General features: G+C 46.0%; 1 protein-coding gene across 2 annotated transcripts; it reads left to right on the top strand.

Moving 5' to 3' along the window:
* Window positions 1-436: 436 nt before the first annotated feature.
* On the top strand, window positions 437-22,440 carry cni (protein cornichon). 2 transcript variants are annotated; one of them, XM_084585070.1, is made up of 6 exons: window positions 437-565; window positions 788-856; window positions 4,181-4,293; window positions 7,631-7,774; window positions 10,322-10,481; window positions 22,138-22,440. In XM_084585070.1, the coding sequence occupies exons 1-5, from the start codon at window positions 485-487 to the stop codon at window positions 10,350-10,352; spliced, it is 438 nt and encodes a 145-aa protein (XP_084441196.1). In that variant the 5' UTR covers window positions 437-484; the 3' UTR covers window positions 10,353-10,481; window positions 22,138-22,440. The 2 variants fall into 2 exon arrangements, with proteins under 2 accessions (XP_084441196.1, XP_084441197.1); XM_084585071.1 differs by having other exon boundaries at window positions 22,134-22,440.
* The last annotated feature ends 5,298 nt before the right edge of the window (window positions 22,441-27,738 follow it).

Raw genomic sequence — 27,738 nt, 5'->3', positions numbered from 1 at the left:
TACTGGACTTAGAACAAAAATACTTGGGTCGCATACTTTTGGCAAAGACTGTACCTTTGTTTTCTTGAGTTTCCTACAGTTGCATTACAGTGAGGTATCTGTATTAGAAACTCTCGGGAACGTTACTGATATGAATTGACCGATATACTGAGGTCGGATAGAATGCTTAGGATGTTCCGATAGCTATATCATGGTGATCAAGGGATCAAGGTCGACAGCAGCCGGCTGCGGGAAATCGGTGAATCTGTTTCGGTTTCGCGCTCACCGTGGGCGCCGAAAAACAACTCTGCGGCGAATGTACGTGGGATATATATAAGTGCACAAAGGCGCTGTTTTCCTGACATTTTCCTCCCATTGTTCTTTGTTTCTGAAGTTCTTGCGCCTCCAAGTTTTCATTGCAGTCTTCATATTCTTGCGCGCTTCGTTATCGCGTTACGCAACCTAGAGGTGGCGCTCCTTTCAGTAACGCTCGCCCACAACGAAGATGGCGTTCAGCTTCGTTGCGTTCTGCTACATTGTAGCGCTAATTCTCACAGCTTTTCTTATATTTATGGCAGTCTTCCACGTACGTATCGCATGCTGCGTTATTTTAATCATCTGAAACCCGTGAGCTTGGTCGTGCGTCTCTAGGTTGTACGAGTGCGCTGGGCCGGTCCCGAGCACATCTGTGCTCGAACAGATACCGCACCGCCCATATCGCATGCTCGAAATAAGCTTAGGCTGGCTATGTATCGGTGTCGTTGGCTTGCCTGGTTGTGTCTGATGGTTGTGCTTGCCTCTTTTCTAGGTGATTGCCTTCGACGAACTCAAGAATAACTACAAAAATCCCATCGAACAGTGCGACAGCTTGAATCCAGTGAGTGAGCAACTTTTGGCGTCAAGTTTGCCGCCGCCGCCGATTGTGAATAGTCGATGCGATCATTTTGTTTATAATGCGCTGATCGGGCGCAGAAGTATATATATGTAAAAAAAAAAAAAAAAAATGCGTGCTTCATGAACGCCGTACTATCATTGCCCTTACAAACGGTCCTGGTGGCATTGGCGTGTAGACAATGTACCGGTTTATTGTCCTACATGCAGCAGATTACCAAGCGGAGCCCAGCTCTACGCCAAGCCTTTATACTGGCAGTTGCTTGCAGAAAAAAAAATAAATAAATAAACGTCTGGCGGACTCTATTACTGGTTCAATACAGCTGTTATTAGCATGATGTCATTGAATGCGTGTACGCTTAAAAACTTGCATTTGCCAACCATTTGCAGCGCACGACCTCATTTATTGTGCTTTCGTTTTTAAAATCCGATAACATAGATGAAATTCACAACACTTGATGACACTAGGTACCGTTTCATTGATGTTTCATCTAGCAAGCCCCCATTCTATTAAATTTATTAAATCCTAAAGTTTCTATTAAATTCCACCCAGAATGTGGTGTGGCATGTGTTCATGGTGCTTTTACTATCCTTATGGTACCTCTTCTGTCCCCAAGTTTCTGAAGCACTGGTGTAGTCGCTGTTTTGAGACATGTTTGGCAAAACTGTTGCTTCATTAGAGCATATATTTGAGTGATTGTGTCATTTACATTTTGACACAAAATGAGGATGTAAAGAGTAAAAAGGGGGGAGAACAAGGTGGGTGTGCATCTTGTTTGTTTTTATTACATCCTCATTTTGCACTCCCTTCTTTTACCAAACTGTTGGTAGATTTGGGTGACACATATCAGTGTGTGTGGTATTTGCTTCAATCTTCTAGTGTATGGGGACTGGACTGCATTTGTGAATTTTTTTGCTATACTGATAAGATAGATGTGTGCTATCTCTACCATGCACTGCCTAACCAAACAGTGAGGGAGGTTCTCTAGCCATTTATTTGCACTGCATTTCAGACAAGCCCTGCTTTTACCCGCATTCTCTTTTCTTCCGTTCTCAGTTGAATAATAAGCTGCTAATTTTAGTTGCACTCTTTAATAGCTCTGTGGAGCTCGTTTGTTTAAAAACTATACGCCTATTGTGACCTCAGAAAGTAGCACTTGTGTGCTACTTTCTGCCTGTTAAAGTTCTCCTGACATTTGTTCGTAATGTGAGCCTGTGGTTTTCAAGCAGTCTTTTGTTTGGAGCTGAGGCTTTCTAAAGGCAGAACGGCATGAATGATGGCAAGAGAAGGTGAGGAGGATGTGCCTCAAAAATCGCTTAAACAAGCAATAAAATGGCGGTCAGTAGCAGCTAGATGAAACTTCTTTCAGCAGCCTCCCCCCCCCCCCCCCCTCCCTCCCTCCTTATTCTTTTTTTGTTCATTGACGTATGATGAAAGTGCAGATGCCAGTCGTTGAGTGACATAGCAGTGACTGTCTTTTCTTTTTTTCCTGTGCATTTTTTTTGTCTCATGTGAATGGACTGTCGAAGAGGCACTCAACTGCAGACATTAATTGCAGGCCTTGGTGCCTATGTCGCTATTTAAGTTGTTGTCAGTCAGCTGTTTCTAAATGATATCTAAAAAAGTATAGCAAGAGGCCAAATACAAAAGAACCTTAGAGGAGTGTAGACGCACAATTTTTGGGTTTGTGTTTTATTCTTTGTAATGATTCCTAAGACATTACTGTACACATTTCACCATGTCATTTTCGACTACGACTTCTGAATAATTTATAATTGAATTTCTTTTCTCACCTGTTTTGGTTTCAACAGCTGAGTGATGGCTGTGACGTCAGTCAAATTTAGGTCACTCAAGGGATGAAAATACGACGATGTAATTATTGCTGTATCATTTGAATTTACTGCAATGGTAAAGCCAGCCTGCCTCAAGAACAGGAATCTCTACAAGTGAAGAATCGGTGATTATAGTGCTGTGTTTTCATGCTGTGCATCAAGACATGATTGTGACGTCACAGCCATCTCTTGGCTGCTGAAACCAAAACTGGGGAAAAAAGAAAATTCTATTACAAATTATTTAGATGTTGTAGGCAAAAACTGCGTGTGGATCGATTACAGGAATGACTTGCGCATCATTAACAAGAAGAAAAATGCCATCAAAACATGGTGTCTATAGTCTTTTAAGGAAGGTCATTGAGGACACTCTTGTAAATTTTGTTGGCGGTAAAAGTGCAGGGCTTTCCAGCAATGTTGAGGACAATGTGATTAATAGTTTTACTGTTGCTAAAACTGTATTTGAAAATGCTGCATCTTTTTCTCCTTTGAGGAGTAGGATTGCCATAATAATATGATTGATGTTTTCATATGCTCCATTTTCTTTTCATGCCCCAAGAGATTAAATTCTACACTTTCTTGTGTGCACATTTTATCTATTCAATACCTGCTTGTCTTTGTATTTGGTACTTTACGTTATATTCATATATGTCTGTTTCTAGTCCTGTTATAGTCCCACCGGCATTGCCTGTATCAGTAAATGAAATGAAGCCCCACACTCAGTATCTGCAATGACCACATTTAGGTGGCTCCAAACCCAAATGGCACCCTTGTGTTGTGGGATGTCAGCACATATTAAAGAATCCTATTAGCTGAAATTAATCTTAGTGGAATGCAACTCAAGAATGCAGCCTCGAAATCCCCTCGAAAGGAGCTCTTCAGCCAATTGGCTCTCATGACCTAGTGATTATTCCCATAGCCAGAAATTACACGTGCAATGCCATCTGTGTCCATGGATGGGATTAACCACGAGATCATGAGAGCCAGTCGGTGCCGCGGGCTGAAAGGTGTTCTTTGATTGGTGTTTGTTATTGATAGAGCATACACTGGAGCATCCCTTATGATTGCCCAAGTGTTGCTTTGAGACGTTAAAGCCCAAAATTCCCTATTTTTTTTTACAAACTAATGATTTCAATAGAAATGAACTTTGTATAATTTCGCTTCAGAGGACCACAAGCAAACATTTGTCGCAACATGACTGCTGTTCGATTGTGAAAAGCGTTGGTGGGGGCCATACTTGTATGCTTATTTCCTTTGCTAGCGTATTAAAAGGCCCTGTTATAGCGTAATTAATTTTTAATTTTTACAGCACACTAATTAATTATGAAATTGAATTTCCACTTGTCCTTCAGTGACCCTGTGAGCATGTTTGAAAAGTGCTTTGGCTGGCAACATTCTGCCCCTTGCACTGCTCGTGTATGTTTCTGCCATTTTGGGTCCATGAGTCTCACGTGGACCTCTCTTTTTGTGTCCTTCTCAGCTGGTGCTGCCAGAGTACCTGGTGCACATCTTCTTCAATGTGCTGTTTCTTCTGTCCGGCGAGCTGTTCACCCTGCTGCTGAATGTGCCGCTCATCGCCTACCACATCAACAGGTGCTGGCATCATTCTCCTTGTTGTGTGATTGGCACAATGAGGGTTTGCATAATAAGTAGGAACAGTGCAGAGACACATTGGAGATGTTCAGTGCCCCGATGCATGCAGGCAAGGAAGACATGTAGCGCCATCTACCCAGCAGTGGTTCTACTAGTCAGATCTTGTTACTATGAACAGGGCTGTAAAGAACTTTTCAAATTCAATGAATATTTTAAAAATTGCCACCAGATCGCCAAACAGCTTAAAGCTAAAAATGTTTCAGAATTATGCATTTCTATGCAGTGTGTATTTCTGAATATCGTGCATGCAATTTATTTTCTCCTTTATAATCAAGGAACATCGGTATTATGAATTGGGCTTCAAGCAACAGCGTCGCTATTCTCTCTGTGTATTCCCCCAGGGCAGGCACTATGGCTGGTGCCATTGCAGAGCCATGGTTTAATACCGTATTTTTTGCGAATATAAGCACCACACTTCCTCCCTATTCTTGCAAAAAAATTTTTGCAAAAATGTCTGTGTTTTTGCAAAACGTTTGAAGATCAAGTGAGTTGTAATCGTGCCTGCTGAGGGTTTCACCCCCCATCAATTTGGTCATCGCGATCGTAAAAAAAAAATTTAGCTGCTTAGAATAGAGTAAATACGATAAGCACTAGCCTAGCAAGCCTAGCCTTTTCCTCTTTTTCTTTGTTTAAGACCGGTCGGTATTTGTGGGCTAGTATTATTTTCCTGTCAGTGATCTTGTTTTGTGGAGCACTTAAACAGTCTGCACTTTCAGCGCTCAGTGCAGTGACTTACTACTCATTGCGCTGTTGTGCAAAGGGAAAGGTTTAAAGCCATTCCTAATTGGTCGGGTGTGCTGCGTGCTACAATGGAAAATTATTGATCTGTTCAAATAAAGCAGCCTTGAAGGAAGGGCAACATCGCATGTGTCTGCTGCTAATTTCATTCCTGGGTTTGACGACTGGCTTAGAACTGCGAGTTTTGTCATTGCATTGACATTTTGAAAATTAAGATTGTTGGTGGTCCCGCATTATTCATTATATTGAGATTTGGCTGTAATAGGGTGCACACGAGACCGGCACCGCTCTACTTTATTAACCTTATTTTGCTTGTCCTTTCCACCATTTGTTATTGGCTCAAGCTGCCCGTATGTCTGGTGCAAGTGGTATCTATCCCCCGTTCACAGTGATGGATAAGTCTGAATTAGATGAGACCAGAAGGAATCCTTATACCAGTAGTGACCTGGGTGCTCGGCCAGTCAGTCTTCAAAAATTGTGGGATGCAGTTGTCTGTGAGCTAAGCGTTTTTGTGGGCCTTGCAACCCTGTGTCACTGCATTGTTACTATTTTTGCAGTCATTAAATAGTACATTTTAGGAATGCGTGCCTGGAAGCACGGGTATAAATGAGTACCGAAAATTGCTACCACTTGCAAAAAGAGACATGACTCCATGCATTTTGCTTGCTTCAAGCTATTTGGTGTGCAAAACAGATACAACCTTTTCTTTCAGTGAAACGTCATGATAAGTGAAATTAATCTTGTGCCTACATTTTATTTTTGCCAGGTTGTGACTTTTGAGAGCCTCAGATAGTTCTTAGCGCATATTTTAGCAAGCGCTCAAAGCCGCATTCCCACTGCCAGCGTGATTACTTTCAAAGGCTTTCACTTTACGTGCTTGGGACTCCTTTAGTTCTTTCTGCCATTTGCGATGTAGTTTACCCCCACAGTGATAGAAATAGGACAAGTGCTGTGCGATGTCAGTTGGTCGAAATCTCCGGAGTCCTCCACTACGGCGTCTGTCATAGCCTGAGTCGCTTTGGGACGTTAAACCCCACAAACCAAACCAATTATAGAAATAAGCCAAAGAACAGTTCTTAAGGCACTAGACGTAACATCAGTAGTGTTGAGCACTGTCAATTCAGACCTCTGTGCCAAAGCAGACATCCGGGCCTCTGTCGAAGGAGAGAAGCAAAGCACGAGCAAGCAAACATGAAGGCTTCGGTAAAATATGTGAGCATGGTGGAGGAAATAATATGCCATGATGCATTTACTGTCGTAAAAAGAAAGCGAAATTAAAAACACGTTAAGAGCTAATTCTCACTAACTAATTAGGAAAATTCAAATGAAACTTTCGGGACACGTAAATGTAAGCCTGCTGGGTCTACTGAATGACGTTATAGTATCACTAAAAGCATTTTTAATATAAATGTTTCTGTTACTGGAAAAATTGTAATAGACAAGGTCAGTGTTAAAAGAAAAGTTATTCTAGTGAAATGAATACTAAATATCATAAGTGTGAATTATTTTCGTTGTGATGCCGGCACCTATTTTGTAAACATAACTTGTTTATGCTCACATCTGCGCAATACTTTTCGACAGCATTTGGTTCACTTGACACAGGTTTATCAGTAAAGCATCGAGGAAGACGAAATTTTCTTAAGAGAGGCTGAGAAACAAAGTACTACCCCACCCTTATAAATTTGCTAGTAGCCATCCAAGGCAGGGTAATTGTACCTTTGAGAGCATTTAACTTGTACACATGTTGAATGCTGTATATGTGCTCCTTGAAATACTGGAACCAACAGAAAGGAAACCAAAAAAGAATCTGAGAAAGTAAAGTATTTGGAGGAAGCAAATTCTCTATTTTAGTCAGCTCATGCCCATAACTGATGTAACACTTGCATTTGAATGTCAGCCGTTAACAGTATCTGCTTTGGCACCATTGTGGTAGCTCAGTGGCTATGGCGTCCTACTGCTGATCTCGAGGCCATGGGTTTGTTCCTGGCTGCAACAGCCGCGTCTTTACGGAGGTGAAGTGTTAGGTGCCCGAATACTGTGCAATGGCAGTGTGCACTAGAGAGCCCTTGGTGGTCTATATCACCAGAGCCATTCACTACGGCATCCCTCACAGCTGGTTCCTCTTGGAGACATTGAACCTCGTATAGGAAAACTTGTATTATACCTGTAGCAGCCTTACAGCACTGTGTTGAGGAAACTTTGTTGGCGTTGCTGGTGATGGAAGCTTTCGTGTCACAATTTGTGTGTCTCGAAATCGGTGATTGTGGTTAATGCAGTGGTCTAAAAGCAGCTCCCACCCTTTTTTCAGAAGCACGTCAGTACACGAAACTGTTCACACGGCACATCATTTCCTTTTCGACTTCACATTCTTTGTTTCTTTTATTTTTTTTGTTAGTTGTGGTGAAAAGGGTGGCTCGTTTAGTTACTTCATTTCATCTTCAATGGTGCTGAGGAAGTAATGCACGAGTGAATGAGCTGACTCTAGACTGATCCCCCCCCCCCCCCCTTCGTGGGTGTATAATGTGGTGTGGCAATGCAGGTACCGACAGCGTCCAGTGATGAGTGTGCCGGGTCTGTACGACCCAACAAGCATAATGAACGCAGACCAGCTGAGCCGGGCTATGCGTGAGGGCTGGGTCAAGCTGGCCTTCTACCTGCTCTCCTTCTTCTACTACCTCTATGGGTGAGTGACCTCAGAGTATGACCACCGTGACCGTGTGTGTGCATTTGTCGCTTGGCAGAGAACACCTTAAACAGCAGACAGGTAGACTGGCACAGCATTGAGACACTGTATTGGTTTAACTTGCGCCTAGAAAGTAATGAACTGAGGGATGATGATAGCAGATAGTGTGCTTGGCATTCCTTAATGAACACAGTGACTGTTTCTCTCGGCCACGCCCAATTTAAATAGTGTTATGTGCGTGATTGAGGTAACACACCTGTATAGCTTTGGCTTCACCACTGTCGTCGCTCTTCTGGACTGCAAGCCTCGATCTCATCACCGATCCGGTGCTGTGCGTTCTCACTTTCTTCACGTCGATGACAGTGAGAACAGTGCCTGATCACACCTGATAAAATGAAGCCCAGTTCACGATTATTGTTGCTTTGTGCTGCAAGCATGACCATGTGCGACTTTACTCGCGTGTGCGCGGCTCCTGAATGGGAAGTGAGACTGTCAGACGGATGGGCGTGCCTACTCTTCCAGTTCTTTTACTGAGCTGTTATGGAAATAAATAAACGGGATAATTGTGGCTCGGCTTCTTTTGAGGACAGGCGCCGCGCCACATTCAGTGCCGGTGTCAGGCAAGATTTTGCCCGATTGCAACATATTGTGAGGGCTGCGTCTTGTCTCGCTGACTGCGCTACCTTGTGGATCCCCCCCCTGAGATTAAGTTTGCGAACCTCTTTTACTACACCAGATGGCGCAGCGGGGGGGGGGCACGCTCCGCGTTCATGTTTGTGCTTGAGTGCGCACTTTGGTGGTACGATACGCGCCCTTCTTATCCCTTCAAGTTCGCGGTACAGTTTTGCCTCAAGCTCATTTTGAGATAGCAATGAAATCTTGCTACATTTAAAGTGCGATAAACTGTACTTCGTTATACTGAAGCTAAAATACACGGACATGAAATATATGGACACGAAGTTGTGAATGCAAACACTTTGTTGCACTGAAGTTCGTTACTTTGAGGTTTAACTGCATAGGTGCATCATCGGGTCTCATGCTTGAGGACTGTACTAATTAAGGGTTCAGCCTAAACAAAGTTTGCTCTGTTTCGCAGCACAGATGTGTGTGGCAGAAGTGGTGTGACCTTCTTTGAAAGTTGTGATTGTGCATGAGCAGTTATTTTGTGTCTTTGGTCCTATATAAGCTCTTTGTAGCCAGAACAGCATGGCTAGTTTTATACTTTCCAGTTGTTGCTGTCTTTTGTTTGTCTTTTTCAGCAAGCAGAAATTGTCTATTGAGAGTTTTGGTATTAAAAATGCTAGAGAGTAGTTTTAAAGGAAAATGTATTTTGTTTTGAAAATGATAGAGAGGAGTTTCAAAGGAATACACAATTACCATACTTACCCAATTCCAGTGAGCCCCCGATTGTAATGTGCACCCAATTTTCATAGTCGAAAGGAAGGAAAAGTAAACACCGCCAAATGCAATGTGCGGTAGCAAACACACCTTTCCGGCACACCGTAAGCATGTAAGGCGACTGCTGCCATCAGTCTCCGCACGCAAGATTCCAAACCGGCAGCGGGCATTTGCTCTCCATCAGAAAGTGTGTAAGTGCAACAGATTCTGCGGCATAAAAGAATCTCGAATGTCTTTGCTTTAAAGTATGCTTCCAGCATCCGCTTCATCATTGCTGACACAAGCAAACAGCTGCAGCACCTTCTTTGCTTTCTTGAAATCGCAGTGACAGATGGGTGCGATGAATTTGTGCCCTTTCAGTTTTATATCCGATTTTAACGCACATACTTTATGGTTGATATTTTTGGAAGGAAGGTGCGCATTAAAGTAGGCTAAATGTGGAAGGTGGCTGGTTTTACTCATTTGTTTCGGTCACAAGCTTTAGTTCAGTACCTCCAGTGCCCAAGGGCACTGCACAGATCTATGGGCTGCTTCAAACATAAATATATGAAAGGAGAAGAAAGTGGAAAATATTTGCAGGCTTCAGGTGCAAACTGACAAAAAAGATCTCAGTGAAGACTGCTGCAAACAGATGCATTTGTGGCAAAAACAATGTGGTAAACACGAACGCAAACCAAAAAGTGAAAGTTTGCAACAAATTGGGACAGCTTCGAAACCACAGAAATCAATTTTGTCAGCCACGCCCTTGGGAAAGGGTTTAGAATGTGCAGAAGTGCTGGAAGTATAAGACATAAAAAAAAATTGTTACTGTGACTTGAAGGAACGCCTGCTCTCTGGAGATGATTTGATGTTGCTTAACCATAACTCGGGATTGCTGCTGGTTCTGAGTGGAACAAATGTTGTTATTGAGACATGTTTTAGCAGCGAAAACAACACGAACTGGGTAGTAGTAAGACAGCCCTGTCCGTGTTTTTTGCGCTGTTAAACCTTGCGCCATTTGTACGCAGACCAACTTGCCTAGTTTTCTGTCCTCGTGAAATGCTATTAATAAACCTTGTGAAACGGTCTAAAAAAGTGTGGTTTGGGACAAAGTTTGTGATGAAAGCTGTGGCATCTGTCCAGTAATCCGTGCGTAATCTCTCTATGCAGCATGATCTACTCCCTGATATCCGTGGAGTGAGTCCAGGACGTCTGTGCGCACGGGGAGGAGGGCAGCAGCTGCAGCATCGGAGGAAGAAAGACGAGCAGAGGGGCCGCTATTTTGTCACTGCGCACCTGGTCCGTGGTCACCGCTTTTACGCGCACAAAGGTGTCCCACTTTTTTTTTTCTTCTACTCGAAGAGGCATCCGCTGGAGTAATGCATTGTCTTCGACTTCTTGTTACTTGCCAAACCCTCACTCACAGTCCGCCAAGTGAGGTGTTTTTGTAGTGCATGACGGCACTATACTCGCGGACAAGTTTTTGTGGCTATGGAGCCAATGCTACGGGGGCGGAGCTTCTGCTACGGTGTAACTACGCCATGTAGTCATGGAATATCTAGTCATAGATACAGTTTCGGTTTCAATTCTGCCTTTACTTGAAATAATGGTTTTCGAGCCTCCAATGAAGTAGAAATACAGTAGAACCTCGTTGATACGTTCCCGGTTCGTACGATTTCCCGGTTCATACGATCAAAATCGAGAGCACGAAAAAATGCCCCATAGAGTTCCATGTATTTGTTTCCCGGTTTATACGTTCCTGGATTGCACGGTTTCCCGGTAAATACGTTCAGACTTTAGCGAAACAATACGTTTTGCGACGAAAAGAAGAAAACGATTTGGCAAGGCGTAAGTCGCCGCCGTGGCGGTTTCTCCGCAGTGCTCCGCTCGGCGCGGTCGCATGTCAACGGCGCTGCCCCACCATGGAGGAGGGAGCGTGCGGCAATATCCGTGAAGCCTAGCCATAAAAAATAAATGGGAGCGGGTCGGCCCCTACGTGTTAGACCACGTGATAACGTGCGGTGATATCTACTACCGCGCGAATACGCGAGTCGGCGCCGCGCGGGGTCCGCCGCGCGCGCAGCACCCAGCAGACCACGGTGCAGCAGACAGCCGCGCGCACTAAAACGCACCGACGTCAAAACATTGGAGAGCGAAAAAACGGGGGAGGGAGCGGCTTCATCGACGCTTGGCTTGCGAAGGCTGGCCGCGTGACGTCATGCTTCCTCCTAGCTTTTCCTTCCTCTATGTACCCCACCTCCTCCAGTCCCTCCGATTCCTAGCAGAGTTAGTACGTTCACTGTATGCAGCAAACAGAAAGCGCTCGCGATATCGCTTGGTTTCCGCCAGTCAAGCGAGCACCACTCTGGTTGCTTTTATAGCCGGTAAACAGCGCCACAAGCTCTGGTTGCGTAATCGGGACGCACAAGCCTGTCAAAATTTTTATCTCTTAATCTACCGCAGGTTTGACTATGCAGCTTTGTTTTGGCCGACGCGGGTTTATTTTGATGATTGCCTACTTTTAAAGCTTCCAGACACTACTATTGCTACTATCATCATCAGTTCCCACCACCCTGCGGTCGGACGAATAGATTAGCTACCGATTCTCATTTCCACCTTCCTGCTATAGTATATTCTAGGCACTATATTCCTGCGTCGTTTGCTGGCTGCCATGGCGTCTCTTGAAGGAGAAGTTGAACATCTTGGCAGTCGTCGACGCAAATCCGAAAAAGAAGCGAATCGACATTGCAAATGACCTCGGACTGCCAGCATCAACTGTCAACACGATCGTGTCGAAGCGGAAGGAGATTGAAGGCAACGCGTTGGTGTTCGGCGCAGGGACAAAACAGGCCCGTGGAGCCAGGCATGGGGAGCTGGAAGAAGCACTTCTGAAGTGGTTCAAACAAGCGAGGGCGTCCGGTGTCAACTTTGACGGAAGTATTCTTCGCGAGAAAGCATTGGAAATTGCAGATGTGCTTGAGATTGATGACTTTACCGCCTCGAATGGCTGGATTAGCCGCTTTCGTGCTCGGCATGCCATCGCGTATCGCCAAGTGAACGGCGAAGCGGCAAGTGTGAATCCAGCTGACATCGAAAACTGGATTTCATTGCTGCCCGGAATTTTGAATGCACACGATCCACGAGACGTGTACAACGCTGATGAACTGGGACTGTTCTTCAAGGTACAACCGAACAAAACGCTGTGCCTGAAAGGCGACGATTGTCACGGCGGCAAAATAAGCAAAGACCGCGTGACGGTCCTTTTATGTTGCAATGAAGATGGGAGCGATATGCTCAAGCCTTGGGTGATTGGGAAAGCCAAGAACCCGCGCTGTTTGCGCAATATCGCACACTTGCCTTGTGTTTATAAAAATAACACAAAGGCGTGGATGACGTGCAGCATTTTTGAAGTGTTCCTTCGGTACCTCGACGGACGACTCGGATCGAGAGGAAGGAACGGGCTGCTGTTTCTAGACAATTGCGCGGCCCACCCGAAGGACACTTCTTTTCTTCGAAACGTCCGCGTCATTTTTCTTCCGAGCAACACAACGAGTCATCTGCAGCCTTTAGACGCCGGGATTATAAAAAACGTGAAACACTTGTATAGAAAGTGCATTGTGCGACGATTCCTGGCTCGTGTTTCACGACAGCAGGACCCGGGGAAGTTGTCGTTGCTAGACGCAATGCACTACTTGATCAGTTCGTGGGAAAGCGTTACGAGCGAAACTGTGCGTAACTGCTTTCACAAGTGCGGTTTTCGGCGCGTGCCAGGGGCCGAGGAGACCCAGGAGCCCAGCGACGACAGTGCAGAGATCGACGAACAAGAGTTTCGGTCAACCGGTGCCGATGGCTTATTTGCAGATTTTGTTGCTGTCGACGACAACGTGCCGACCTGCGAGCCGCAAAGCGTCGCTGAAGTTGTGGCCGAGGTACGAGGCGGCGAAGCGTCTGATAGCGAACAAGAAAACGAGGAGGACATCCAGACTACTTTCGCCCAGGCCGCCGCCGGACTTGATGCGCTGCGGAGTTATTTCCGCGACAAAGAGAACAGCGTGGCAGACAAGAACATGCGTAAGCTAGAGAAGCAGCTCTACCTTGCTAATAGTCGCACCCTTCATCAGCGAACGCTGGTCGACTACTTTAAGCAGTGAGAATGGAAATAAAAAATGCCCTTGCACATCGTTCTCGAGTCTTGATTTTCGGAAATCAAGGTGAGTTTGGATCATACGTTTTCCCGGATAATACGTTTTTTCCTCGCATTTTAAAAAAAACGTATCAACGAGGTTTTACTGTATCTTTCTTTGCACTGCTTAAGGTCTTAGTGAACGTATATTCATGGTTAATGAATATCACGCACTACGTACGCTACCGAAACAAACACATTGCAAAAGTGCACAGAAACCAACAGGTATACGCTGCAGCAGTGGCAGCAGACGACGTATGCTTCGGGAGATTCCCGGCAGATGGTGAAGCCATCCCGTCTGCACAGTGTCGTGTACTGATGTTAAGGTGGGACGCGGGGCTTAGCATAGTAAAATATGGACAAAAAATCGATTTTGAGAAAAACACATTTTCGGAATGTTTGTATCTTCAAGCACCTAAACATATCAACGCTGAATTCGATCTAGACATACAATAAAAGTGATGTTTAAAGCGCCATGGGAGCTGTGAAATGGCCCAGAAGAAGCAAAATTTGTTCAAAATTCCCGCCAGCGCCGCGGGCGAAGCAGCCGGCCGATCGCAAAATACGATTGTGCATATTTTGAGGCATGTCAAAATGGCGTCACACAAGCCGATTGAGTGCCATCGCAGGTTTTCCGAAAGCCGTTATTAGCCACTGATTGGCTGGCGCGCGCGCTCGCGAGGCGAGCCCTGCATCTCGCGCTTCCCATTGGCCACCACGACTGGCGCCATTTTCGTTTTTTCTTTAGTTTGTCACCGCGGCGGCCGCTGAGCACATTTTCTTCGTGCCCGTGCTATCGTATCAATTGCGCTTGCAGTCGGCACTTATCTTTTGGACTTACGCGAGTCAAGAAATTATATACAAAAAAAAGAAAACGAGAGTGTCCGGTGAACGCACCGATAAAGAATGACGACCATGGCGCGCTGCCAGGGTCATATGTTGCGTTCGATGTGGCGTGTACAGCGGCATAGAATCATCGCCGTGCGCTTCCAGACACCTTGAAGATAGCATGAATATGTTGTACTGAACTGTTCAGTTGATCCTGATCAACTCCATCGATGCCGTCATTCTCAGCTTTTTCATCGCATCACTTCTGATAAAGATTCCTGACAGCGCGCCGTTGTCCGCGCTCCTCAGCCGCGACTTCTGTGGACGATCTCGTTTTTTTTTTTTGTTTTTTTTCCCTCGCAGAGTGCATGATAAGTGCGGCGAACAAGAAATTTCGCGCAGCAGTACGCAATGGAGTGTGAATAACAGTTATTGCTCCAGCATAGGACTCTGCATGCGGCTCTGCGTCTGCTGCACAGCAGTTTCATTATAAGACAGTGACCAGTTTATTAGGTCGATTTGAAGAATAAATGGCACTGTGTGTTGGCCTTAAACCTTGGTTTATTAATGTGGTGATACCATGTTATTGCACAAATTTAAGTATTTCTTTACCTTGTAGGGCTCTGGAGCAGGCATGTGAAGGGATAAATGTAGTTTCTCACGCTGATTCTAGGGGTAGTACATAGCTTTATGACAAGCTTTTGCACTTTTGAGGGTATGGTACTGTCACACATTTAGTATAGCGTTTCTCTTAAAGAGTAGAGCTAGACACTGATTCACATTGCTATAGCTGTATTCTAGAAAATGTTACAGTTGTCTGAAACTTCAAACGCGTTTTTCTCATTTCTGTGTTTTTGGGCACTGCACTCAGCCTTACGGGGCTTTTTTCTATGTTGTTTTTAAGTGACACTGACAAATTAAGTATCATTGTAATCATACTAAAAAGATCTAGGCAGTGATGCTATTCATATTGCACTGATGCAGTTGTGCTTATTGCAAATTAGAATGTGAGCTAATTAGAGAAAAGTGTATGTAGTAAGGGTTGGTCCGTTTTCATTGTCTATAAGTTGCTTTCGAATTAATGAAATTAGCATCACCCCCTAGAGTATGTCTTTGGCATTGATTCTATGCAACTACATTTTGTGTTTGGCTAGGCAAAATGCCCCATAAGAAGTACCTTTTGATTATTTTTTAAATCTACTGCAGCTTTTGAACAAATGTAGCTATCAAAAATCAAAGTACAGATTTGAAATCAGCATGAAAAACTGCTCAAGACTGAGAAGTTTAATTCAGATTGGACAAATAATGAAGAAAGGTATTTTAAGACCCACATCCCCCCTAAAATGCATCACACTAAAGTTGTACTGGCCTGTATTGTAGCGCAATCTTTGATGTAATAACAGTATAGGCATTTCTGTGATGATATAATATTCCAGAGCGTGATCCGCATAATTTATCTTAGGGCTATATTCTGCTGCCTAGTTAGGTGATGCGTTCTGGCTCTGTAGCTTCGGCTGCATAGCCACAATAACTTGTCCGGGAGTATAGTGCCCTAGCAGCAAAAACGTGTGATGAGAAATTGACAAGTTTTCAGTGCGTTTTTGTCGGAAGGTGCAGCTGCATTGCATGAATGTAAAAAAACTGGCATGTCTCGTTATAAAATGAGCTGATTGATGTGATTATTTTTGTGTTTTGTGATCAGTAAAATTGCACAGAAATACTCAAATTCCCAAAATCAATATAAAACTTTCATGACGGCCAGTGCGACCTCTGCAGTCCCAGGTTGTTCTGCCATTATGGCTAGCTTCTGCGGTAGTCTTCCAGCAGGCCTCTATCCAGCATTCCTGGCAGGTGACATTTTAACCTTGCTGTTGTGATAGAAGTCTTTTTAACACTTTCCTGCCCATGGGAAATGGGGCGGCTTTTGGGTGGTGTCATCAATACATATTTTTTTCTTTAACAAACCTTGCTTGGTACAGGACTGTTTAGTATCAAACAATGGTACAGTAAAAGCTTGTTAATTCAAATTCCACGGGGCCGCTAGGCCAGTTCAAATTAACCAAAATTCGAGCTAATGAAAGTGAGCAAAAATGAAGGCGTTTGATGCCCGGAGGGCACGAAAAACATTTATTTAGCAAAAAAGTCTGTTATCATCTTCTGCTTCTTCTCTCTGAGGGCTACCGTACTCACTCGGTCTTCTAGCATGCGAATGCGACGCAGGGAGTCTTCTTCCCCCTCTTCAAAGCTGAAGAAAAGGCGCGCGACATTCAGCGCTCCCATAACTTCTGCCGCGGATGGACGCACGGGCTCTTGCTCCTCGTCGTCGTCCTTGTCTTCTGCCTCTTCTGGGACAGACTGCTCCCCAACAATTTCAGCGACAATGTCCTCATCACTTAGGGCACCGCACACTGCTGCATCGCTGTCTACTCCAACGTAATCATCAAAACTGACGTCCTGCAGCACAGCACGCACAGCCGCAGGCAGAGGCTCCGGACTCCCATCGTCGCCACTTTCTTTCATACTTCCGGCAGCAAAGCCACAGTGGTGGAAGCAGTTTGCAATTGTGGACGGCGTGACCTGCTCCCATGCACGCACCAACATGTGCATTGCTGTGAGCAATGTGATGGTGCTGGTCTTCTGGTTTCCAGTGCACAAAGTCATGCGCTCGATCATGTGGCGCATATAGAAACATTAGATGTTTCTGATCACCCCCTGATCCATCGGTTGCAAGGCCGCAGTCGTGTTGGCGGGCAAAAAGACGAGCCTTGTGGCTTTCAGCTCGGCGTCGACTTTGTGTGCCGAGCAGTTATCCACAATGAGGAGAACTTGACGCTTCCCTAGCTCCATCCTCCGATCGAATTTCAAGAGCCATTTTTTAAACAATTCGCCCGTCATCCACGCCTTGCTGTTGGCGGAGTATTCCGTCGGCAGTGTCCTAATGTTCTTGAAACATCTAGGCTTATGTGCCTTGCCGACAACAAAAAGAGGGACCTTCTCCGTCCCGGTCATATTAGCGGCGACCAGAACAGTAATCCGCTCTTTGCTTCGCTTGCCGCCAGCGCAGCTGTCCCCTTTAAATGTTACTGTTCTGTCGGGCTGGAGCTTATAAAACAAAGCCGTCTCATCAGCATTGAATATATCATGTGCCGAGTAGCTTTCTAAGTACTGCTGCAGAGCACCGCTTCGCCACGTGGCACAAGTTTCTGCATCCACTTCTTTGGCTTCTCCAGACAACACCCGGAAGACAAGATTATGTCTGTCTCTAAAGCGGTGAAACCATCCTTCGGAGGCGACAAAATCTTCCACATTCAAGCTCAGGGCGAAATCGGCCGCCTTCGCCATGATAATTGGGCCGCTCAGTGGAATGTCAGCGCTTCTCATTTCTTTCACCCACGTGATCACAGTGGTCTCAATTTCCGGATACTTGGCTAACCGAAGCCTTTTTCTGTTGCTGGCGAAATCTTCGGCTTCATAGGCATCCTCGATGGCCTTCCTATTTCGGACGTACGTCGACAACGTGCTTGGTGGAATCCCGTGCTTTTTCGCGATTTCCACTTTGCTGGCCTTCCGTTCATCCACCTCGCGTAAAATAGCCACTTTCTCCTTCACCGTCTTGGCACAGTATTTCCCACGCGAACACATCTCGCGGAAACAAGCTCACAACAAGCGGCGTGCAAAACGAGGGCTCACGAAATGCAACACGAAACCGTGGTCGATAACACTAAAACGTCGTTCCTCGAAGGAGTCGCGGCAGGAAAGACTGTTTAGTACTTGTTCCAGCACCCTAGCGGCGGCCCGATGGTTGTGCCATCTATCGTTCTGCGTGAAAACTTCCAACGATGGTTTTTAACAGCGCCGCTTGGCGGCGCGCAGTTCGAATTATGGGTGGCGGCGCCAATTTTTGAGTGAATTAACGAGCTGTTACGCGCATAGATTTCTATGCGCTGCGGACCGGACCACGATGACTATTTCGAATTATCCAAAATTTTGAATTAACGAGTTGTGAATTAACGAGCTTTCACTGTATTAGTGAGAAGTGCTGAAAAAGAAAAATGCTCAGCAAAAAATTTAGTTAAAAAAACACACACAAAAGCATCAGTTTCTTGACACAAATAAAAATAAAAAAATTAAAAATATGCGTTTTTTACAACAGGGACCTATGCAACACTGCAGAAAATTCCTCTTTGGATGCCATTTTTTCAGATTCCACACCTTTGATGGCAGTGTGGGGTTCTTGAAAAGAAAAGTAAATAATTTTCCACATTGCAATGTGAAAACCATTGCTCACTATGAGAAATGCAATTTTGAAGTAGATGTTGGATGTTTGGAATCTTGCATTGTAGGACGGGTCAAAAGTAAGTGCTGATTAAAAAAAAATATTTGCATCAATAAATGGGTGAGCATGAATTTGGAAGGGAAGTAAGCATTTTACTTTTTTTAATCATTTAAAAACTGAAATTTTTGCGTGTGTTAAAAAAAAGCCCTTGTCTGCAGTAATGCATACAGCTGGTGCACATCTGTGAGCGTAGGTGAAAACAGTTTGCATTTTTGCTTTTTTCAGTACTCTGCGTGGTACACCTTGCTTTACAGGGTCTAGTTAAAGAACAACGTGTGAAAGAGAGATGTTGGGACAACGAATGTCTCTTCGTCTCCGTTCAGCAACTAACGATCGATGTGCCTACCCAGCCCTTCACTCTTTGGTTGTGTGAAACAGGAGAAGCTTCACTGTAGAAGCTTACTTGTACCTGTCACCTATTAAGGAAGACATTAGGTTGCAGAAAACATCCACAGGGATGCAGTCAACATCTGACTGCTGTTCGCTGTATATGGATGTGTGTCTACTAACCATAATCTCACTTAAGCCATTCACATATGCATCAAGCACTCGGTAAACTCAACTAGGCTTCTTCACGACCATGTTGACTTGCAGGGAGGATAGCTTAGCAACTTGTTCTTTATTGGGTCCTCAAATGTTTTTATGCCTTTTTAACCAGGGTAGAAGTGAAAAATAACAGTTGGCCTCAAAGGATAAAAAAGTACAGTAGGAACCTGCTGTAGTAAAAACGCAAATATAGTAGAGTGAGACTGAAATCCCAGTTCGTTTTCCACAGGTGACTACATTTTCCCCCTTTATAATAAGCAACAACAGTTTTTATAAATATTGGTTATAGTAAAGTGTGTCCTGCTGCAGCGACATACTACCCACACAATAAGATAATAAGATCGCCGCAGGCACTCTACCTAGGATCTCAAGGCAAAATGTCTTTTTTTAAAATAGTTTTTTTTTTTTCCCAATGGCTTTACTGCCCTGCCCATCTTCATAAAGAGCAGCTAACTTTACGTAAGCTTTGGAGCCGTGAGGGAAAGCATGCAGCACGTAGGAAATACAAAGTAAAGCTGACTATGAGCATGGAAAGAAGGCGGCTCACTCCGTTCAGAAAGTAAAAGGTTAATAGTGCGGCAAGAGGCAAGCAAGGGAAGAAACGACTGGACATTGGCAGCCCTTAGCAGCGCGAAGCACTAGGGGCAAGAAGTGGAGGCACGTGTGCAGTATTACAGTCAAACCTCGATATAACGAACACACATATAACGAATTATTGAATATAGCGAACTCTCCCGAAATATTTTTGTCAAACACATGTACTTCCCATAGCGAACGCGGTTCGGCATAAAACGGATATTACGAACTTCCCGACGCCAAGCACTACCTCACTTTAATAGCAGGAGGTAGGCTTCGTTGCACTACGTATGTGTTATGTGGCGCAGCAAACGTTCAGGATTACCTCGCAGGCGCTGACGGCGCCACAGATGCCACGACGGCATTGGGAGTTGACAGCCGAAGAAATCTATGGCCTCCGAGATTACCTCCGCGTGCCTGTTTGTGCGCACGGAGATGATTTCGGAGGCCATAAGAAATCGTTTGCATCTCACAATCGCCGACAGCGCCGCTTCAGCGGCAGCGGCACGATCGAATGTTGTTTTTTGCCTTTTTGGATGGAGGAAGGAAATAACTTGCTCTTTTGGTTTTTGCGCCATTCGCGTGTTTTGGTTTTAGTGTTAGCAGCGGCGTGGCCGAGCCGTCGTAGCGTTCGGCGGAGGCTGCGTCGGTCGTCGTGTCGAGTGTGGTGCGCGGGTGTGCGTAGTGCTGTGATGGCGGTGAACGTGAAAAAAAAAAAAAACCTGAACTGATGTTAAAGACCAAGCTCAAGATAAAGGCAGTTTACAAGAAGAGACTGATTGACACTCTTCTCGTGAAGCTTCTTATGAAGCAGGACTTGAAGATCGACTTGCTGGGAGCATTAAAGCGGCATAGGACAGCGTGAAAGGCGAAACGATTGCCAACTGCTTTCGGCACGCAGCTTTTGTTCCAGCAGAGGCCCGCGCATCAAGTGACGATGGGGACGAAGCAGAAGCAGAGCTCCGCGAGCTCGATGAGGTGACATGCCCGCAACAATGACTGTAGAGGACTTTGTAGGCGGCGACGACATCGCGGCGACCACGGCTGTACTGACGGACGCCGAAATCGCTGTGGAAGTTTCTGAACATCCCGCAGACGAAGCTCAGGCTGACCGTGCAAACGATGAGAACATTCCGACTTCACAAGAAGCGCTTACTGCATTGGATTTACTGCGCCGCCACTACAGTGCTATTGAGAGTAGTGGGTTTGCCCTTGTTGAGCGTTTGCAAACTGTGGAACAAGGCGTGATACGGAACGCGATCAACACAAAAAAGCAGGCTGCGATAACGCAGTTCTTTGCGCGTAAATAAACGGACGTGACCTAAGAAGGCACACTCCAAGTTGCTGTGCCTTCTCTGATTGAATTTTGCTGCTCTTGCATGGATTTTATATGAAATTTTATATTACGAATTATGGATAGAGCGAACTATTTTCCGATTTTTTAACTGTTCATTATAACGAGGTTTCACTGTACTGTGCTTGACTGTTAGAGGCATTTCTCATCTATTGCCTCTAAACGATAGAAACAGCGGAATATGACGGTTTTTTCATGCGAGGCTTTCATGCGAGAGCTTGCAGTTCAGACTTTAATCCTATGCCAGCAGAATTGAAAGCAATGTTCAGAGTTGCTATTAGCTGTCAGACATCTTTGGTGGCACCTCTGCTTGGTGGTAGCATAAACCATTGTTGATTTATTACATCTAGCCATGTCAGAGAAATGTGGTGCCCGTGTGCTGTGCGATAGTGCACATTAAAGAATCCCAGGTGGTCAAAATTACTCCGGAGCCCTCCACTGAGGTTTGTCTTGTAGCCTGAGCCGCTTTGGGATGTTAAACCCTGCAAACCAACCAACCAACCTCGGACAAATGGAAAGTTTTAGTGTCTTTCAGATAAAGTGAGAAATAGTGAATGTACCATTGCACCCTACTCAGTTTGCGGGTAGTCAGGTTAACCTGAACCTCGAAGAGCGCCATGTAGTCGTCGTAGGCAGCCAAAAGCAGAGCTACCTCTTGTACAAGGTCTGCATGCGACAGGAGCATTGCATCATTGTCAGACTCGGGAGTCATTGGTCATTGATCGCTTTCTTTTAAGACAGTATCTTGAACCTGCATCTCGGCATAAGTTCTGAAGCTTCAGGCAACGACAGCATATAGAAGACAAGTCAGGCTAGTTGGTTTTCTAGCAGTTGCAGGACTTGGACAGAGCGTATAGAAACACACAGCGCTGTTTGTCTGGTGTGTGCCGCCATGCTATGTCCTTGTCCTGCTACATGCTGTTGAAACTGAATGACAGCATGACTCATGACGCAAAGGCTGAGGGCAGAAGAGGATAGGACACATTCTGTTTCATCCCCTGGCTCAATTAGACTTGCGTCGTTTCTGCGCAAAGAAGAGTGTGTTTGTGCTTAATAGAAGAGGCTATTACGAATGTGCAGAGCTTGCCTTTTCCTAATGCCATTTACTCTCTTGTCTTTCTTTCCATGAATGACCCCGATGTGTCTTCGCTGGACAAAGCCAGGCACAGTAGCTTATCAGTGCTGTGCTCCTGAACTGTGCCGGAACTGTTCTTACAGACCGGAGATCGTTTCTCCCGCCTCCAAGTCTTGCTGCTTCCTTCCTTCCTTCTCTCCTGGTCTCCGGAGAGCGTGCCGGTTTCGAGCAGCTGTCTGCCAAGTGTCACGTGCCGATGTACAGATGTGTGTGCTGTTTTGTGTGTGCGTGTGCGCGTTCGAGAGCATGATGTCACACGAGGCCCCTTCGTGGACCTCACTAGGACTTCCTTTTGCTTAGTAATAAATAAAAGCTTCTAGTTGAGCTGGCACTGTGTTGCATTTTTTTCTTTTATAGCAAAATACTGGTGAGATCAAAAAACTGCCAGCTATAAGAGTTGAGGGCTAAGGTCATATTGGTGTATGATATTAGGAATGGTAAGGAATGTGACAGTACTGGCTTGTTCAACAACTTCTTTTGCGTCATCCAAAACTTCCATCCCCAAATTAACAAATACCAGCTGCGGAGCCAGTAAACATGGCAGAAAAATTTAAACTTTATTTTTCAATATGATCTCGCTTTCTTAATGTGTACAGAGTCTGCAAACACTAACATTATTTACATGACATGCACTCAGTATAGCAACTATATGCAGCTCTATGAACATAACTGCCGCATTGACTAGGTCATTTGCAGAATCTGTCATTAACTGAGATGCACAGGTTTTGTTAAAACTGTAATTGAGAGTACTAAGCTTTAAATCTAATGGCATGAATAAATTAAACCCGATGCTATACCAACAACCATTTTTGCATGTGGCAGTGCTGCAAGTGAAGCGGCATCTTTGGTTGTGAGACTGTTTTGAAAGCACATTAAAACGACCTAAGCAAAATTAGCAATTAAAAGTAGCTCTAATTTATGGAAAGAAAAGGAGGCTGCCGTAAGTTGATGTGAACACAAATAGTTGTGTCTGATGCAGTGGCATAGTCATATTCGATGGAGACACTTCAAGCAGATACCATGTTATTTGCAATAAAATGATGCCACTGTCCACTCAAACTTGATTCTTAACCAATTTAAAATTAAATTTCTGCCTAAGCTGTGAGTTCTCACTTCATTACTGCCACCAAGTGGTGAGACCTGCCAGTAGATGCCAATATTTTTATATTCTGCTCTGGCAGAAGGCCGTTCCATTGTCATATAATTTGGTAGAGGACAACATAATTTGGACCTTTTCTCCAGGCCATGGAGATAACACAGTATGGTTGGAGGACTTAGCTTTATTTGAAGCCAAATGCCGCTCCAGTTGCTGTCGACGCTTTGCAGCGGAAGCTAGGGAAGAAAGGGACGGAGGCGTCTGTCACTGTGTTGTAGCGTGACAGCCCTACCGACAGTGTGTAGTCAATAAAGCTGTAGCCCATTCTCCATCGGACGGATGTAAAAGCCCGTCGCTTTCCCTTTTAGGCCTAACCTTTTGAGTAGAACCATGGAATGTCGATTTCTCACGAGGGGTTAACTACCATGTTACGAGAACCAGCCGACAGCTTTCTTTGAGGGAAAACTAATAGTCTGAAGTCTGCTGCCTTCTCGAATTGTATCGGGCTGTATGTGTACAAAAAGCCCATCCTATTCAAAAGTGAGTCGCTTCTGGCTCGGATAATTAGAAACACGCCGTCTGAGCCATGCACATGGCTATACACATCAACGTTACTATAACCAGCTAGTTATACACACTGCCAGCGATAGGGCTGCCTAGTCACGGGGCTGTTTTGCCTTCAGACATGAGGGAAATGTTTTTTCCCTTTATGCTTAAAAACGGAAAAATGGGTGGCAGTTTAGCGTGCCTTGAACCTAGATATAAGAGCGAAAGCGTAAAATTTAGTCGGCTTTTGCTCTCCTTGTCTGACCTGTGGTCAGCGTAAGTTATCGACTGGCTGTACTAGCTGATGTATCAGATGCAGCCTCTTGTTTTCGTTGCTCTCTACCAGAGAGGCCAGCATAATGCTCGAACATACCTCACAGCCTATGGCTACGAGCATTGTGAATGCGAGCGCGCAGCGAGCTCCGTTTAAAGCTCAGCGATTCCGTTACTTCCTAATGCGAAATTTGAGCGCCGCTTATCAGCTGTTTCACCTTTTCGATAGACTGAGGCAGATTTCGAGCAAGACACGTATGTACAATTACAGACAACTTCTTTTAATTTTTCACACACATTCCATCAAGAAACACTCCACTAACAGTTCTTGGCTGTCGTGAAAGAAGCTTTGTGGTCGGAGAGAAGAGAGCAATTTAGTTATCGGAAGGTTGCGGGAAGCAGCGCGTGGGCCCATAGGAACGTTGCTCGACGAACAGATAGCAGCGACAGCGAGTGAGAATTCGGGATGCATGCACGGTGATTCGCTGACAGCGAGCCGACGTTTCGGCAACCAGAGAGCACCCTCGCCGCCACGCAGGAAGAAGGGGGACCTCCTCTTTCTGCATACTGGTGATGGTGTTCTACGCAGTCACGTTGTCTTGACTCGCTAGCGGCGGCAGCGGCATCAGTCAATCGCTGCTAGCGCTGCCTCCGGTGACCCCCCTTACTTTGCTCGTGTTCTCCGGTAGCTGCGCGCGCTCTTGCCCCCATCGTTCGCCGCTGAGTAAGCCCCCCCCCCCCCCCCATCTTCCTGCGAGGCTCCGGCTGCCGAAGCGCCGGCTCGAACTGGGGGGATGAAAGGGGAGCAGGGCTGGCTACGAGGCTGACGCGGTCGACGCCGACGATGGTGACGACGCGAAACCTAGGAACGGGCGCCAGAGTTGTGCTCTAAAACAAGCATCCCACAGGACTGCCGAGAAAATCTAATCATTCCCCCCTCCCTCGTAACATGCATCCCATATTCAACACAGAGGAGGGAGAAGAGAGCAGAACCACTAATCAGACGCTTCGATTCAATGGACAGCAAGTCGGTTGCGTACGTGGACGCGGCAAGTGGCAAAATGGGGGCGGCGATCGCCTCGGTGGTCGAGGCGCGGCGAGCCAGCCATTGCTGGCGCTCCGGGTAGGGGTCCTGCAGGGCGGCCTCCCAACCTTCCATGCAGGGTTGAGGGAGAGGGCTAAAGAAGGGGTAACTAAGCACGCCCAAACCATGTGGCAGGGCTTTGCCCGCTCACCGCAATGTAGGCAGTCAAGGGAATAAAGGGAGGGGTACCAGAGGTTTAGGAGAAATGGTGTAATAAAGGTACTAGTTTGCAGGCAGCGATAAGTTGCTGCTTCTTGAGTAGACAGGGTGGGAGAAGGGGGAGGTAATGTACGGCGAAACACCCTGTAGTATTTAAGCAGTTCTGTGCATGTAAGAATCGGGGAGTCATGCATGTGATCCGGGAGAGGGGAGGCTCGGGGAAGGAGCGCGCGAGCGTGTCGATGGGCAGCTTCATTGCCGGGCATCGACTGGTGTCCCGGAATCCAGATCACACTGATCCTTTTCGGAGGATTAGCGACGAGGATTCAGCGGCTGGCGGCACCGATGCGTCCGCGAAGATAGTTACGGCAGGCGGTGAATCTGACATGATGGTAGCTTGTGCATTAGTGGCGGCGGCCAGAGCGATGGCTGCTTCTTCGGCAATACTCGGTTCGGTGGTGCGAAGAGAGGCATAGTTGAGAGTGCCCGCTGGAGATGTCATGGTAATGGCCATGTGTCCGTTGACAGGGCCAGCAGCGTCTACGTACAGAGTATTCGGTTGGCTGTCCCATATATTCGAGAGTGAGTGGCTCTTGCCTGTCGGCGGTCTTGCATGCATGTGCTTGGGGAGAGGTTTGACGGTAATGGCTCGGCGGATATTCTGTGGCAGATCTTCTCGGTTTTGGGTGGTATAGGGCGGGGCAATATTGAGAGTTTGAAGGACATGTCTTCCAGTGGACGAGGCCGCTAAGTGGACAAGTTGCGCCAGGCGATGTGCTTCATGCAACTCTTCAATGGTGTTATGAACGCCAAGTTGGAGTAAGCAGTCAGTAGACGTCCATTGGGGAGGCCCCAGGGCTGTATTGACCGCTTTTCTGACAAGAGTGTTCAACCGATTGAGCTCCTGCTTACGAAGCGGAAGGTATGGCGTGCCATAGGTAATGCGGGCGATAATGAATGCGTTGACCAGCTGCAGTGCGCCTGGCTCCCTAATGCCGTAGTTTCGATGTTGAACTCGTTGAAGAATTCATATAATTTGATCGGTAGTGTTGACTAAATGATTGAGTGTAGAGGAATGGGAGCGGCCGTTAGGGATAACGAGGCCGAGGATATTGATCTCCGGCTTCACTTCTATCATTTGCCGTCCAGGATGACCTCAATTGGCGAGGTGGCACTGTAAGGAGGATGTCACCGGCGGCCAATAATAAGAATTTCCGATTTCTCAGGGGCACAGGCAAGGCCACGAGAAGCGGCATAGGCACTGACCAGGTCTGTCGCCGCTTGGAGTTTGTCTTGAATTTCGGCTTCATTACCATGGGCAGTCCAAATGGTCACATCGTCCGCGTAGATGGCTTGTCGAACTCCCGGAAGGCTGTTGAGCTTATTGGGAAGGTCCTTCATAAGGAGGCTGAAAAGCAGTGGTGGAAGTATTGTGCCCATAGGACCTAGGCTGATGGGTGTGGAATAGCTCCGTCCACATTAAGGATGGCTTTAATATTGGTTAAAGCTCGTACATAGTTGTAGGTACGATAACCACAGTTGGTGGAGTTCAGGCTGGAAAGAATGCTGCTATGGGTAATGTTATCGAAGGCATCGCGCAGATCTAAAGCCAGAATGGCTCGTCGCAGTCTTCCATTAGTCAGGAATAACTCCTTGTGCCCAACAGTTACGGTTGAAATATTCAGTCAAAGCCTCAAGGGCTGAATCGTCAAGATTAAAGAGAAGTTTGCCAGTGATATGATCTGGCCCCGGCGCTGCACATTTCCTCATAGCGGCCAGAGCTGCGCGCAGTTCCGCAACGATGATATCAGAATCCAGGGCGAGATTCTGCGTACCTGTGCAGTCAGGGTAGGAACTAGAGGGTTCGGTGCAGATATACTTTTTAGTAAGCGTTGCAAACAGATCCTCGTTTGTACCTGCGAATCCGTGAATAATTCTTCGTAGTGTTGATTTCTGTTCGGTATTTCGGTTAGCTGGATCAATAAGGACGCGTAGAATATGTTCCGGGTTTTGGAAACGCCGAGTTTGCCCCGGAGATTATCGCATAGGGCACGCCAGCTTTGATGGGATATAGTTGCGTAATCGGCCGCCCGGCGGGTGAGGTCGGCGATCCGTTGCCTAAGCTTACAATTAGGCTTTTGCTTTTTCCAGCGCCAATCGTTTGGGCACGGCGGGCCTTCCACAGGTGAAGTAGGTAGGGGTCAACAGCCGGAGTCTCATTAGATGTGCGGAGAGTTTTGGTGTACTTCTGGACCTGTGCGAGTTGGTCAGATATCCATTCGTCGATATCTGATATATGCTCCGGGTGAGTAGTAGGCTTAGCCTCACGCCATTTCTCCTATTTAACAATCTTGACAGTACCTAAAGACCGACTGCACTTGTTACTTACTATAGTGGTAGATAGAATACAATGGTCACTGCCTAGTGTTTCATTTAGGTTTGTCTAAGAGGGATTACGACAATTTTTTACA

This window comes from Amblyomma maculatum, chromosome 11 (assembly GCF_055883805.1).
Source record: "Amblyomma maculatum isolate TAMU_Amacu chromosome 11, ASM5588380v1, whole genome shotgun sequence".
Classification (NCBI taxonomy): domain Eukaryota; kingdom Metazoa; phylum Arthropoda; class Arachnida; order Ixodida; family Ixodidae; genus Amblyomma; species Amblyomma maculatum.
This window is presented reverse-complemented; position numbering and strand designations above follow the sequence as displayed.

Excerpts from the sequence above, each read along its gene's own strand:
- cni (XM_084585070.1), top strand. The coding sequence starts at position 485 with ATGGCGTTCAGCTTCGTTGCGTTCTGCTACATTGTAGCGCTAATTCTC. Across the intron at positions 857-4,180 it reads AGTGCGACAGCTTGAATCCA|CTGGTGCTGCCAGAGTACCT; the intron begins GTGAGTGAGCAA and ends TGTCCTTCTCAG. Across the intron at positions 7,775-10,321 it reads TTCTTCTACTACCTCTATGG|CATGATCTACTCCCTGATAT; the intron begins GTGAGTGACCTC and ends CTCTCTATGCAG.